Source organism: Zootoca vivipara, chromosome 7, assembly GCF_963506605.1.
Source record: "Zootoca vivipara chromosome 7, rZooViv1.1, whole genome shotgun sequence".
In the NCBI taxonomy this organism is placed as follows: domain Eukaryota; kingdom Metazoa; phylum Chordata; class Lepidosauria; order Squamata; family Lacertidae; genus Zootoca; species Zootoca vivipara.
Window position 1 is genome coordinate 75,000,060 of NC_083282.1, and position 16,494 is coordinate 75,016,553.

The following is a 16,494-nucleotide window of genomic DNA, read 5'->3' on the forward strand; positions in this document are numbered from 1 at the left end:
TAAAACTTCATCTCCTGGGGCTATTAAATTTTGGGCATATGGATGTATAATACAGAAATGCTTCTGCACTATTTTTGGCAGATGTGGTTCTTTGAGTTTGTAATACTTAATTTCAAATAGAGTTTATAGTTCACAAGCTAGCAGCAGTGGAACATGTGGCATGTAGAGTGGCAACTGTGCCCTTCCAGAGATGGCAGAGGAAAGGCCTCTCTGTGCCACCAGGAAAGGCCAGGTGAGGCAGTGCTGGATCATAGAGTTGTAGAGTTGGAAGAGACCTCAGTGTCCAATCCCCTGCAATGCAGGAATCATGCCCACAACTGTCCCTGGGCGGACTCAGCTCATGTTCTGCTTTGTGGACTAAAAATATTTTGATCTTAGAAGATGTTTGTTGCCAGAATTTTTGGAGAAAATGTCAGGTTGGATATTAACATCTGCTAAATGCAGCTGAAGTGTCTGAAATGATTAAAGTGAGGTTTGATCTTTATTAAATGATGAAATGAATTGCCTTAGTGTGTCGGAGCACTACACAGTAGGTAGTTAATTGTTAACAACATGCTATCTTATCTCTGCTCTTTGCTGAAGTATGGTTATGTAATGAATTAAGAGTCCGCATACCATCTTAATCACAGATTGCCGAGCTAATGAGAATTTTCTGTCTTGAGTTTTGTGAAAGCAGCTGTCAATTAAAGTTAGTGTCAGTGAAGCTTTGCCTATGCCTTGAAACTTTGGCAGGTATTAAAGATCTTGCTGAGCTGATTTCAAAATATTGCCTGGAACTTAGAACAGCCTCTTTACAGCCCAGTCCTATATATTTAGGTGCACCTAAGTCCATTCATTTGAGTGAACTATGGCATACCCAACTTTGCATAGAATTGACTGCAAGTTGAAAGGAAGCTGCAAACAGGCAGAAGTTCAGATCAGTCAAGCCTCTTGGTATAAGCTGCTGTTGTCTGTACTATCATATATAGCAAACATCTGTTTTTTAAAATAATACTGTAATTGGAACACCTAAAAACAGGTGCTTTGCTGTGCAGGGCCGTCTCAAGCACGTCGGGCCCCGTGGTGCAGAGATCGCTCCGGCGCCCCCGCCCCCCCACTCTGTTTCTGGCCACAGCTGGTGGGCGGGTGCAGCGCGGGGCACGGTTTCCGCGTGGCTCCCCCCTACCAGGCTGGCGCCCCGCGCCACCCAGACTACCCTTAGAGCCGGCTCTGTTGCTGTGTGCAGTACAAACAGCCGTTCTTAATAAGGAGCCATCATTATATCTATTTAGGCACCAGGCAAAAATGGTCCTCTATAACCAAGCCTTTGGGCTTTAACTACCTGTGGCTTTTTAGAAGTGGGGGGATGTTTTTTATGTCTTTCTCTTTCCTCTTGGTTTCAATGTATCTATGTGGAGTTATTGTCTGTTTGGTTGTAAGTTGTTTTGTGCAAGATAAAGTGACTGCAACTTTAATAAATTAATTAAAAATGTAAAGTGCCATATTTTTCTGGTTTTAAGACACCCCCATGTATAAGACGACCCCTATTTTTGAGCCCAAAATTAAGAAATCTATTTACATATTTAGTTGCAACATTCTGTGTTTAAACTAAAAGAAAAATGGGAAATATAGTCTTATACACGGAAAAATACAGTAAGTGGAGTGCACCACAGTACCCACTCTGTTTCAGTTTTCCACAACCTGGTCTAATCCTAATGTTGTTACATTACAGCTCCCATTATCCTTGAAACATTGGCCCTGTTGGCTAGGGCTGATGGGAGTTGTAGTCTAACAACATCAGGAGGGCACCAGAATGTGTAGGGCTGCCCTATTTCTCCTATTTATTTGAACCAGGTGCAACCTCTGTAATGGGTGATGGATGGCTGTGGATGAATAAAATTTGAAGCTCAGTTTAGACAAGGCAAATATGATGATGGAAGGTTCCATTGATAAGATATTTGTAGAATTGACTGTTCCTGATAGCAGGATTATTTTACATGGCAGAGCCAGCCAGAAACCCAGGCAACCTCCTCAGGATCACTGGTAGGACTGGATCTGCTGGAGGGTGATCTTCCCTCTGCTCTTTCACACCTGTACCTCAAGTATGGGCAGGATTGAACCCTGAAGTGCTTTGGCTGCTTCACCAGATGCTGCTTCTTCTTTGGTGATCACTTGCAGCCGAGTTGGATTGTCTTCCATGAATATGGTCTTTTAACAGTGTGTCCATAAGTGACTGTTGAGGCCAATTCTGGATCCTCACATCCTTCCATAGTAGGGACATAGGTTTCTGGATGGGAGTTGATCACAGTGAGGATTTGCCTAACGTGCCTTTCTCTTAGCTCCCAGCTGCACCACAGCTGGAAGTCACAGAATTGGCTGCTATGGTTATCGTTTAAGTGATTTCCATATTAAGCTTCTGAAAATGTATTGGCATTTATACTGCGACTTGTCAGAGTTAATCCAATGCTTTATAAAGAAAGGGTCACACTTTCCTGTTAGTGTGTGGAAATCTGACAGCTCTGATATTATGATTGGCACTGTGGTTGGAATGACTCCGGTTCAGGGCCAAGATAATCTGCAGTACATATATAGTCACTTGCACAACTCTCCATTGTGACTTCTGTGCTAACCCTGTGCTTACTCAGAACTGTAGTTGAGCAATGAGCAATAATAAAGCTTTCAAGCCAGCTATGGAATTATGTGGTAACAAGCATGTCTAGAGGAAATTGACTAACAAATGTAAAAAATAATAGGAAGCAGTTGTGAGTATCTCCTGAAAATATCTTCTTAAGGAGGTCTTCTCCAATAAAGTCTAACCTAAATACAGTAGTAAAGGTAAAGGGGCCCCTGACCATCAGGTCCAGTCATGTCCGACTCTGGGGTTGCGATGCTCATCTCGCATTATTGGCCGAGGGAGCCGGCGTACAGCTTCTGGGTCATGTGGCCAGCATTTATCTACTTGCACTTTGATGTGCTTTCGAACTGCTAGGTGGGCAGGAGCTGGGACCGAGCAACGGGAGCTCACCCCGTTGCAGGGATTCAAACCTCCGACCTTCTGATCAGCAAGCCCTAGACTCTGTGGTTTAACCCACAGCGCCACCTGTATCCCGCAAATACAGTGGTACCTCAGGTTAACTACTTAATTGGTTCTGGAAGTCTGTACTTAACCTGAAGCGTACGTAACCTGAAGCGAACTTTCCAATTGAAAGTAATGGAAAGTGGATTAATCCCTTCCAGACAATGAAAAACACCCCCTAAAACAGCAATGTAACACAAATTTTACTGTCCAAACGAGACCATTGATCCATAAAATGAAGGCAGTTATCAATGTCCTGTACTGTACTATAAAATAAAGAAGATGAAAAAATTAACATTTACAGTGGTACCTCAGGTTAAGTACTTAATTGGTTCCGGGGTGCCATTTGCACCCCGAAAAGTACTTAACCCGAGCAGCAATAATGCGTGCGAAGGGACAATGGTTTTGTGCATGCACGTGTGCAGATTGGTTTTGTGCATGCGCGTGCGCAGCGGGACCCGGAAGTAAACACTTCTGGGTCCGTGGAGTACTTAACCTGAAAGTACTCAACCTGAAGCGTACTTAACCGAGGTATGACTGTAGTCAAGTCTCAATCATAAGTTAACTATTGCCTGAAGAAAATATTTGAACTCACTGCTCCTTTATTTTTCTTGCAGTTGGCCCAGGGCAATAATAAAAAGAACCTTTGCAATTGCAGATTAGATAATGAGATAGCCTTCCCCTTGTTCTTTCAAACACTCTGATATATATGACCTTAATGCAACGATAGCCCTTCAGCGTAAGAAAGCATGGGAGCTGTTTACATTAGACAACAGCAGACATATTTCGCTGAATGGACCTTTGTAGTTTATGTTTAAGATAGAAGACCATCTTGTTAACTGTCCTCTATGCCTAAGTTTAAATAGCATGCAAAGAGGTGTTCTTGTTGGGTTAAAAGGCTGTAAACCTCCCATTGCCTTAAAGCTTGAGTGATGCAATACCTACCTGTTTCAGCTGGTATTCAATAACCAAATAACAAAGGCGAAAAAGATCTAGAGTGACTGTATACTGTTTTTTTAATTAGCTGATTAGTTTTAATGGTTTGCCTACCCAGAGCACTTAGGAAGTGGTAGAATAAAAAGCAAAATATTTAAATAAAACTACATTTGGTTCACTAATATAGCAATTACTTGGACCCCTTCAGTTGTAGAAAAGAAAGAAAGTTTGTTGGCGTTGCTTTTTGAAGTTTTTGTTCATTTCTTCATGACAAAGGGGAAGCTTGTTGGTTTGCCCCCAACGTAATAAAGGCCTTTTAAGATTAAACTCCCTAATGTGTAGCATTTTGACCTGCAAGGAGCCAAAGACCTGGAAGCAAAGTGCCAGATTTCTCCGAGCTAAGCCATAATCCTTTTCTTTCAAACATTAACTTGGTCTGTTTTGAGAAGAAATGTTTTTTCCCCCCTGGCTGTATCTTGAATTCTTAGAGCTCTGCATTCAGTGACCGCACTATGGTTGGACTGTGCTAGCTCCGCTGGGATGTATTAGGCAGAACCGGTAGGAAAGTGAAATGCAGTAGTTCCACTGAGAAAAGAATTGCACTGTCCAACTCTCCTAGTCATGGCCAAGTAGTCAAGACATATTTACATAATTATTCAAGCCTGTGACAGCTGCAGGTTGTTGGCTTGGTCTTATGAAAGATACTGTTGCCACCTGCTCAGAAGGCTTCTGTTGAATAGGCTGTGTGTTAATGACGATATATTAAGGAAATAGAACTGAAGAAGCAAGGGCAGACACTTACCATTCCAATAAGCCAGATGCAAAAAGTAAGGAGAAAATGATGATCTGACGAAGTTCGTGGACTAAATCAAATTCATTATTATTAGAAATTAGGAATCTGCATTTGACTTTTGAAGGGTGTACAGATGTGTAAGAAAGTACTGTACTCCCTTAGTAGGCTTAGATAGCTGCTGAAATTATAAGCCTGCATGTCTCCCTACCACCTCCCAAGGAGTTTCTTGATTGACTTAAGAAACAGAATGCATAAGTATTTATACAGATCAGTAGAATGTCCTCTTCTAGTAAGTTTTGCAATAATTGTTCTTTTGTGATTTATATAGTGCTGGAGGCTTTTAAAGCTGACCTCTTCCATTAAGAATGCTCAAAGCCGTTTGAAACACCTGCCTTACACTTTGGGAGGCTTGTGCAATATTTGCTTTGTCTTTTCAGTAGATTTGACATTGTTTGAGAAGTTCTGCATTAGATTCTACCTAGAAAATATGGTATACTGTCATAGTATCTGATTTCTGACCTCCTTCCTCTAACAAATCTCTTAGGAGCTAGTAAACTCCCCATAACCTTACATTGATTATAAAAACAAGAAGATTCTCTGAATTGGTTCTAGCAGACATTTCCCAGTGCAATAAAGTCCAGGGCAGAGGGCTCACAGTTGAAAGATTTTTGCTTAGGAAGGTTAGGCAAAAGTTGGTGGTTCAAGCCAGAAGAGCGCCTCTGTCACCCTAGTGCCAACTTCTAATGAAAATGCTGTGTTTGTTACAAATGCAGGTTAGTAGCACTCATTTCAGGGACCCAGGTGGCGCTGTGGGTTAAACCACAGAGTCTAGGGCTTGCTGATCAGAAGGTCGGCGGTTCGAATCCCTGCAACGGGGTGAGCTCCTGTTGCTCGGTCTCAGCTCCTGCCCACCTAGCAGTTCGAAAGCACATCAAAGTGCAAGTAGATAAATAGGGACCGCTCCGGCGGGAAGGTAAACAGCATTTCTGTGCGCTGCTCTGGTTTGCCAGAAGCAGCTTTGTCATGCTGGCCACATGACCCGGAAGCTGTCTGCGGACAAACGCTGGCTTCCTCAGCCTATAGAGCGAGATGAGCGCTGCAACCCCAGAGTCGGACACGACTGGACCTGATGGTCAGGGGCCCCTTTACCTTTACCTTAGCACTCATTTCAAGTGACTAGTTTAGATTAGTGATTCCTAAACTTTGTTCCTCACAGACCACTTGAAAATTGTGCAGGTACTTCATGAACCACTTAAGGATTTCTCTGCCTGTTGTAGTGATTGTATTTTTCGGTGCTAGATACTGTATGTTTTTTAATTCTATTTTTATATTTTTTATTGTTTCTCATATATTGTATTACAATTTGAATCCCATAGAATTGGGTGTGTGTGAGAGAGAATGCAGTATATCTGTAAACACTCATTGAAAACAGCTTCTGTCAGAACACTTCCCATTCATTGGCTTTTAGGGAAACCACTTATATTTTTATTTCTTAAAAATTGTATGCTTTGCATGCAAACAAACTCAGCTAACACCCTGGGTGCACCCTGGATTTTATTGTATTTCAGTTTGAATTCCATAGAATAAAACAAGAAAATACAATATATAACAAATAAAAGACACAATAAATATAGAGTTAAAAATCAATGTGAAAATTTAATGTGATGGGTCTGCCATCTCCCATCATCAACAGTTTCCAACCACAAATCCAGACACGTCATGGACCATCTGAATGAAGTTTGAACTACTGGTGGTCCACAGACCACAGTTTGGGAACCCTTGGCTTGGATCAATGAAACAGTGCGCCATTTTTCTCTAACTTGTAATCATCCATAAATTATAGCAGCCCATGCATGAAGCAGTGAGTGGAGTAATGGAATAATTGATGGGATTCTAGATTGTGTTTTAAGTCTTTTTTTAAATGTCTCTATCTATCTATCTATCTATCTATCTATCTATCTATCTATCTATCTATCTATCTATCTCATGGTGCATCCAGAGTGTTTGCTGAGTTTGTTTGCATGCCAAACATACAGTTTTCTATGAAATCACAATTAGAGTTGCTGAAAACCAAGAAATGGAGAAGGTTCTGGCAGAACCTGTTTTCCAACAATGTTTGCAATTATACCGCAAATCTTTCTCCCCACCCTCTCACACACACAAAAACTATTAAGATGTCCTCAGTATTTTAGAAGAGGCTTATATTTATCTCTTCCTATCTGCTTTCTATTTTGTCTGGCAGCTGACCCAATTAAATCACACCTAACAAGATGCTTGGCACTCTCTGAACTCCTGACCTCTGGACTTCACAGCTTTTGTAAAAATCTGAGCCTTCTTAATTCCATGTATTGTTGTTGTTGTTTAGTCGTGTCAGACTCTTCGTGACCCCATGGGCCAGAGCACGCCAGGCACTCCTGTCTTCAATTCCATGTATAGCTATTGTTGAAGTTTACTTTTTTCGCAGGAGACCATTTTAGGATTTGTATTTTTCTCTGATTCTGGATAGCTTAGTGGCCTGCATAATATGCTTTTATATAGAACCGTTTTGTGATTTTTTTTAAAAAAAAATGTTCCCTATGAAAGCAAGGTGGCACAGCCCTTTTCTCAGTCCTACCACCCTAACAGGCACGTTTGGTGGGGACATGGGAGAGGGTCTTCTTGATGGCTACTTAGATAAGTTAGACCGGCTCCCTCCTTGGTGTCCTTCCACTAGCAAGTGAAGACTTTCTTATTCCAACAGGCTTTTGGGAATTGACTGTTTTTAAGGAAAGGGGACCCAGGTGGCGCTGTGGTTAAACCACTGAGCCTAGGGCTTGCTGATCAGAAGGTCGGCGGTTCGAATCCCTGTGACGGGGTGAGCTCCTGTTGCTTGGTCCCAGCTCCTGCCAACCTAGCAGTTCGAAAGCACATCAAAATGCAAGTACATTAGATAAATAAGAACCGCTACAGCGGGAAGGTAAACGGCGTTTCCATGTGCTGCTCTGGTTTGCCAGAAGCGGCTTTGTCATGCTGGCCACATGACCTGGAAGCTATACGCCGGCTCCCTCGGCCAATAATGCGAGATGAGCGCGCAACCCCAGAGTCGGTCACGACTGGACCTAATGGTCAGGGGTCCCTTTACCTTTACCTTTAAGGAAAGGGGTAGTCTGTGATGCTTTTATTGTAATCATCTGTATTTTTTAATAGAACGCTCTCGCTCTCTCTTCTGTTAATGGTTAATTGTTTTTATAATTATTGGTTCCCTCCCCCCTCCATGTTTTTACCTGTTTCTGTTTTATCTGCATACTGTCTAGAGTCCCTGCCAGGGAAAAAAGGTGGGGTATAAATAAATGTAATAATAATGGAAAGTTTTTTATTATTGTTATCTGTTGTTTGCCAACACTCTGCATCAGATAGTAGTCCTCATATTATTAGAGTTAAAAGGGGTGAAGGTAATCTTTTTTAAAAAAACACAACTAATTAAAGTGTCCAGTTTTTCATTAATTTTGACAGGGCAATGATTAAAACTCTATATCTTCTCTTATGCTGAGAAGTGATGTGAACAAGTTACCTGCACACACTGAAATATTGAGACTGGGTGTATAAGGAAGCAGTTGCTTGACCATGTATCTAAACTCGACACTTCCAGGGGCAAGAAATCACTGCTTCTGTGAATGGTTGCCATGAAACTTTAAGCTTTATACAAATGATTTTCACAATTTGTCCCTAGTGTTCACTGTTTCCTCCCTATATCCATGAATACCTACCGGTAACTGCTAATGACAATACTTCGTATATCTGGTGAAATGGGCTCTAGTAGTCCACCAAAGCTTATGCCACAAACGTGTTATTATTTAAAATACCGTAAGTTTGATCAAAGTTTATAGAGAGTAGGTAATTTTCAGAAACTTCAGCTTTGGTTTTTGGCAATCCTTTTGCCCCACACAGCTAATAATACAATACATCGCAGTGTGTGGTTTGTTTAGGGACCTTAGATTCTTCATTTTAAATAGAACTACATGTCACTTCTGGACATTTTGGTATCCACAGGCTGAAGTGTCCCATTCCCAAAAGCAGACTCATTTATTTAAAAAGCTAGAATTCTTTATGGCTATTGGACTGTTGGTGACAGGGTGAACTCACGTTGCTCTGTCCCTGCTCCTGCCAACCTAGCAGTTCAAAAGCACGCCACTGCAAGTAGATAAATAGGTACACTGCAGCAGGAAAATAAACAGTGTTTCTGTGCACTCTGGTTTCTGTCACAGTGTTCCGTTGTGGTTTAGTCATGCTGGTCACATAATCCGGAAGGCTGTCTGTGGACAAATGCGAGCTCCCTCTGCCTGAAAGCGAGATGAGCGCTGCAACCCCATAGTTGCCTTTGACTGGACTTAACCATCCAGGGGTCCTTTACCTTTTTACCTTACCAACAATTGCCTGATCTTCTCAGAAGGCCTTGTCAAAGGAGGGAAACTCTAGAAAACAAAGTGATGTTTTTATGTGACAAATATTTTTCTATACATGGTGTGTGTGTGTGTATGTATGTATGTATGAATGTATGTATGTATGTATGTATGTCATTGGCAGCTGCAGAAACTCAGCTGCATCCTTACAATATTTTTGTGTTTTTCTTTCCAGGCTGGTCACTGGAAGTGGTGGAACTGTGTAAGAAGTATCAGAATGATACAGTGGTGGCTATAGACTTAGCTGGCGATGAGTTGATAAATGCTGAGACTTACCCAGATCATCGGAAGGCTTATGAGGTTTGTTCAGATGATATGAGTAAGGAGCCGAAAGAACAGGATTGGGGGGAGTTGGGGAGTTCAAAACCCTCAGTGCCTGCCTTACATGTAATCTGAGAAGAACAGCATATAAGACTCCCATTCCAGTGTTTTATTATCATGCACTCATGTAAAACTTGCTGCATCTTTTTATTAAAATGGGACTGGTCTACAGGTATGAGAACCTAATCCCAACTGCTAGCAAACCTTCATTCAGTCACAGACTGAGACTAGAGATAAGAAATGTCTGGCTAAAGCTTTCCAAATAGAAGATTGATGTAGTTACTCCTCTCTGTAGATTCACCCAGGTATAAATCAATATGCTTTCGCTGGATTTTTTTTATCAACCATGTGAACAGTTATACATGGGGTAGAGTTTTGCAGGTGCTCCACCAGTTTTAGCCAATGACTCTTGGGTGCCACCGACTGATGCTAAGCTCTTCTATGAAAGACTTAATGGGGGTGAGGGAAATACATTTTCCTCCAGGCGAAAAGCTTGTCCACGCTTACCTTTTGCCCTTTCTAGGCACAGATCCAGGCTTAAAACCTCTTTCTCCGAGCATTTCTCACTGCCCCCCAACCTGCACAGCTTCCCCTGTGAAACTTGTTCTTTAGCATGTCAATTCAGGTTTTCCATGTTTTGCCGTTTCCTCCGATTAAGAGGAAACAGGGGAAACTGTGTGTGTGTGTGTGTGTGCTCAGACATGAAATTTTAAAGCACAGACCATGCCTGGAAAGAGTGGAGGAAAGGTGCTAGAACACATAAAAGTGGGAAGGAGGTAGGGAAGGAAATTTACTTCTGCTAGGATTATTGTTACCTTCAGTTACAATAAAGTAATTCCACCAGCATTTGAAGACATGCCCAAGAACTTTCAACCAGTCTCCTGTTTTAATCTCCAAGGAGCTTTATTGCATAGTTTAATTCCACATGTTTATGTTTTAATGGAATTGTTTTATTGTGTATTTTAACAATGCCGTGTAATTGTGTTTTTTATTGGTTTTTTTATATTTTGTAAACCTCTTTGAAGCCTATTTTGGCATTAATGGTATTTTACTACACATTTTATCATGATTGTTGTGAAGCAAAAAGTGACAATCTTTAGCTTTGCATGTATTTTAATAAAATAATAAATTTCCCTCTTCGGGAGAAATACCAATTTTAAGCAGATTTTTCTATTGTGCATATTCCAGTTTTTAGCAGCTCTGCTTAGACTATAGCCAAAGAAAGATAAGGTAGCAAATGCTACCTTAAGAAATTCTATGGATCTCTAGCATTTGCCAGTCAGTTTTTATTCTCTTCCTTGTGTTCCCTTTTATTTAGGAAGCTGAAAGATGTGGCATTCATCGAACTGTTCATGCTGGTGAGGTTGGGTCACCCAAGGTTGTCAAGGAGGTAAGAAGTTGTACTGCAGAACAAAAAAAAGGATGTTGTGTCATTGGAAAAGCTGACAATTGACACTGAATATACAGTAAACAGTAGAATGTACGATCTGAACCATGGGGGAGAGAGAGGAAGGAGAGCTCTGTTGTGACTGATAGGTCAAGTTTGTTATCAGAGGGAACAATTTTACCTAGACTCTCCATTTCCAGCGTCTTGAAGGTGGAAAGTGAATCCTATTTAGTTCTTTCTCCCTTCCATTCAACTTTAAAGGTGCCTAGTTCAAAAATTGCTAGACCAATTTGTGTGCAATTTTGATACTTTTACCTAGGGCTACCTCTCACATCTGCAATTTTCAGACCACAGGATGCTAATTCCTCTCTCTTTTTTTACACACACACACACACACACACACACACACACACACACACACACACCAAAAAAACTGTAAGGGCTGCCCTTGAAAGAAGACTGCTGCAGCTATCCTTCTGAAATTTGGTGGGATTTGTCTCTGCACAAGGAGCAAATATGCATGTACATTGCATATAATTCTTACAAAAAATCAAAACAGTTATAAACTGTTCCATAGTGTGGTGTAATTTCACAGGAGTAATCCACTCAGGAGAGGCAAACAGAGATGCACCCACTTCTTTAAAAAGGAAAAAAAAGTTATACCAGGTGTTTTATTTCTGTCTTCCACCCATCTCTCTAATTTGATTGTGATTTGAGTGCAAACTACATAGCTTACTTTTTCAGGTAAGAAAACTATTGCTATTTGCAAAAGACAGCGCATTGAAGATCATAAAGAGAGGAAGGAACGTGTGAGCCCAATGCTTGTTCATGTAATAACAAACTAAATCATACTCTCCCACTTTTTTAGTGTGTTTTTTTTTTGGTATTCAAGGGTTTTGGGGTCTCCAGAAGGTCTGTGCCATACGTAGCATGACTGTGTTTCTAAATAAGCTTTTAGCAGATTGTGGTAAGTATACCTTATATAATAGGAGTAATAGCTCGAAACAATTTATAGAGCTGCTCTCACTTTAATGCTGTGGGCTGTAGTTATCGTGAACTGTGTAATAGAGAGTAACCTATTTAGCAAAAAGTTGATTCTATGTTCCCACCCCCACCCTCCAACCCCGTCTTTCATTATAGGCAGTCAACATCCTAAAGGCAGAGCGAATTGGTCATGGCTACCATGTCTTGGAAGATGAAAGCCTATATAAACAGCTGTTGAAAGAAAATATACATTTTGAGGTAATGGAATGTCTTTCAAGTCTCCATCTCTGTTACATGAACCAGATAATAGCTGCAGTTGATATTAACAGAGGAAGCTGCCTTGTATCAAGGCACACCATTAGTCCATCTAGCTCAGTATTGTCTCCCTTCACTGATAGCCACTGCCCAGCATTTCTAAATTATGAACATAAGCATTTTAAAGGGTAAGTGTACTAATTCTGTTTTGTTTTTTTCTATAAATATACAGATCTGCCCTTGGTCTAGTCACCTCACTAGTGCATGCCAAACCGGCTTCAGTAATCATCCATTAGTAAGGTAAGGATTTGGGTTGGGTATTTTTTTTTTAACTTCAGAGTAATCATGCTACATTTAATTCAATTATTTTGACATTACTTCTCACTTATTGGATCAAAATCACTACCCAGTTACCAGCTCAAATCCTAATATTGAGGTGAGCCATGAGGTTTAAGCCTCCCAGTTTGCCATCTGTCAGAGGTTGTTGCGGCTACTCTCGAGTAACGACTCTGCACCTGCTTGTCTTTAAACAATCTTTATTGGTGCACTCTATGTACAGTGTAACGTGGTGTCAGCAAACATGTCTTCTCAGTCCGATGCAGAATCCGGGACTGCCCCCCTGCGCCCCCTTTTCCAACATAAAAGGCGCGGGACGGACAGTCTCCTCCCTTTCCGTCTTTTCCTTAATTCCGGAACTGAGGGCAAAGGTCTGCGCTCCATGTTTTCCCTTTCCCCCCTTCTCTCCTCCCTCCGTTCCTGGCTGTGGGGCTCATGCTCTCCCAGGCTGTCAGAGCCCCGGTCCCCTCTTCCTATTTCCTGCCTTGCCTCTGCCGAGTCTGCGCTCTCATGACTACTAGTCGATGAGCTGCTCCTGATTAGAGGAGGGGGTTCCCTGTACTCCCTTCCTCTTACACCATCTAATAATAATAATAATAATTTTATTATTTATACACCGCCCATCTGGCTGGGTTTCTCCAGCTGCTCTGGGTGGCATATATAGCAACATAATAAAACATCTAGGATTTAAAACTTTCTGATACAGGGCTACTTTCAGAAGTCTTCTAAAAGTTGTGTAGTTCTTTATCTCCTTGACATCTGAAGGGTGTTCCACAGGGAGGGCGCCACTTCTTAGAAAGCCGCCTGCCTTCTAGAGCATTCAGTTAGCACTTTATCTAATTTGTCTTTTTTATAACAAAGAAAAGTAATACGACAGGAAAATATTCAACAATATATATTGGATCTTAGATTATTCTTAAAATCTGAGAAAACTTAATATGATTTGATATATGATAAAACATTTATTACTGATTTCACCCCTGTGATATTGTATGCCAATTACTTGAAATGTGTTGTATCATGTCACATTATTGTACAGTGAAAAATAAATAAAAAGTATATTTGGTGTTTGACTGTAGTTTAATGGAAATTGCCTATGAGGTTCAATACAAGTGGGATAGAAAACAGGCTTCACTATATTTTTTCCCATGAGGAAAATGCAAATTATACTCTAAAAAAACCCTGATGTTCTTTCAATTCTGTTTTTTTTTCAGGTTTATGAAAGATGAAGCAAATTATTCCTTGAACACAGATGATCCACTCATTTTCAACTCCACAATTCACACAGACTACAAAATAGCTCACAATTGCATGGGCTTCACTGAGGAAGAATTCAAGAGGATGGTAAATTGGTTTCGGTTTTTCGCATTGGTTGTGCTTGATCCTAAACCTCTTTGCTTTGAAAGAATAGCTTACTTCCAAGAAAGCTGTGCTTCGATCTGCAGCCAAAGTAAATCTTCTCAAAGTTACTTCTCCAAAACAGAGATGGCCTTATGGGAGCTCACCATGGTGGGCATAGAACCACATCTACAGCCTGTCCATTTCTGTGAATTGTACCCCACATCTGCACCAAATCACAACTCTAGATTGTAGAGGTATGGTGAGATTCTTACTGCCATATAGACAGGCGCAGTAGATAGTCAGCTCGCCACATAATTATAAGACCATTGCAGAAAGGTTACTGCTTTGTAAATGGACATCCTAATTCACAATCTGTATCTGCATATATTCACAAACTTTGTCATTGTGTGATAATAATAATAATAATAATAATTATTATTATTATTATTATTATTATTATTATTTATTATTTATACCCCACCCATCTGGCTGGGTTTCCCAGCCACTCTGGGCGGCTTCCATCAGAAAAATGAAATAAAAGAATCTATTAAAGATTAAAAGCCTCCCTAAACAGGGCTGCCTTCAGATGTCTTCTAAAAATCTGGTAGCTATTTTTCTCTTTGACATCTGATGGGAGGGCGTTCCACAGGGCGGGCGCCACCACCGAGAAGGCCCTCTGCCTGGTTCCCTGCAACTTGGCTTCTCGCAACGAGGGAACCACCAGAAGGCCCTCGGTACTGGACCTCAGTGTCCGGGCAGAACGATGGGGGTGGAGACGCTCCTTCAGGTATACTGGACCGAGGCCATTTAGGGCTTTAAAGGTCAGCACCAACACTTTGAATTGTGCTCGGAAACTTACTGGGGGCCAATGTAGATCTATCAAGACCGGTGTTATGTGGTCTTGGCGGCCGCTCCCAGTCACCAGTCTAGCTGTTGCATTCTGGATTAGTTGTAGTTTCCGGGTCACCTTCAAAGGTAGCCCCACGTAGAGCACATTGCAGTAGTCCAAGCAGGAGATAACTAGAGCATGCACCACTCTGGCGAAACAGTCTGCAGGCAGATAGGGTCTCAGCCTGTGTACCAGATGGAGCTGATAGACAGCTGCCCTGGACACAGAATTGACCTGCGCCTCCATGGACAGCTGTGAGTCCAAAATGACTCCCAGGCTGCGCACCTGGTCCTTCAGGGACACAGTTACCCCATTCAGGACCAGGGAGTCCTCCACACCTGCCCGCCTCCTGTCCCCCACAAACGGTACTTCTGTCTTGTCAGAATTCAACCTCAATCTGTTAGCAATCCTCCCCACTTCATAGCTGGCAATCTTGAAACCATTTTTAGCTGAATTTCTACTTACCCACCCATTCAGCCCTTTCTTCCTTCTTCTCCAGAACTGTCAGTTCTTTGCTTAGTTGAAATGGGTACATATCTGCCCATTCACCCCAAGAGCCTTGTTGACTTGGTATGTAGAAGCATGGATATAATTGTTATTTTAAACACTGTGCCCATAAATAGGAAAAAAGCATGTGGATATGCAGAAAATATATCAGGGTTTGGCTTAAATGAAAACAAAGGCACAAGGCATACAAATGGCGAAAAATTCTCATTTTCACTACAAGCCAGGAAAAACAATCTCTATTTACAATCTCTCTGGAGAAATGTTGACTCATCCTGGCAGGCACATTACATGTCAGGAGGAAAGAGAGTGCCGAGTCACCACATTGTTTAGCCAACAAGCCAGCATATGACATGTTATTTATATAGCAGCACTACCAACATATGGTATCAACATATATGGCACTTTACAAAACATGAGGTGATATGATCTTGCTTCCAGAGATCAGCAGTTAAACTGCTTCTGGAAGTCCAAACAAAGAACCATCTATTGCTTGCACTGCTGCGCTCTCAGAGCAGTATTTTAGTTTTGAACAATAAGCCCACAAGGCTCCAACTTTCGTGCATCACCGTGGTTTTCTGGCAGTGGTTCACACCAGCCTGACATGGTAAGGAGTTTTGGGGGAAGAAGGCCACTAACATAGGGCAGCTCATTGTGTAGTCTGCTTCTCTCGCCTACGGAGACTAACCAGGAGATGTGGCAGGTACCACCTGGCCCTTTAAAGAGGTTGAAAAGTGATCCTTTACCGCTAAGGGTCCTCCCATGAGGACAGGTTGGGAGTCCACTTTGTCTGTGATCCCTGCATAATGCCCCAGACCAGAAGTTGTTTTGACACAGACAGTAATATGAGAACAAAAGAGAAGTATAAACCTTTGTAGCTGTAATGAGGAAGGTAAAAAACTCAGAACCCTAACACTGGCAACTGAGACATAGCACATAGCATAGGAATGATCAGCAAAGGCATACAATTGGGCAGGCAATGAAAACATTTGTTTGAATTTTAATGGGTTCTTAATTTATAGGCCAATGCATTTTCCCCATCCCATCAGGGAGCAGGGCTGTACTGCTTTGTCGGACAGCTTTCCCCTGCCGCAGCCCCAACATCCATATATTAGGCATGGACAACTGAAGGGAGAGAACCATGTGGATTTCTGCACACTTAGGTTTCCCTGGGAGCTGGATCCCCCTTTTGGTGGCGGTGATGGTGGGCCACTGGAATGAGAAATGGGCCAAGTGCTTTGATTTTCCCACCAA

General features: G+C 41.7%; 1 protein-coding gene across 3 annotated transcripts in view; it reads left to right on the top strand.

Annotated features, from left to right (window-relative positions):
- ADA (adenosine deaminase) overlaps window positions 1-16,494 on the top strand; it is a 36,459-nt gene that overhangs the window by 15,951 nt on the left and 4,014 nt on the right. For all 3 annotated transcript variants that reach the window (XM_035122735.2, XM_060277278.1, XM_060277277.1), the window contains exons 6-10: window positions 9,399-9,523; window positions 10,863-10,934; window positions 12,072-12,173; window positions 12,403-12,470; window positions 13,721-13,850. In XM_035122735.2, the coding sequence (XP_034978626.1) occupies window positions 9,399-9,523; window positions 10,863-10,934; window positions 12,072-12,173; window positions 12,403-12,470; window positions 13,721-13,850 (497 nt within the window). The remainder of the gene's footprint in view (window positions 1-9,398; window positions 9,524-10,862; window positions 10,935-12,071; window positions 12,174-12,402; window positions 12,471-13,720; window positions 13,851-16,494) is intronic.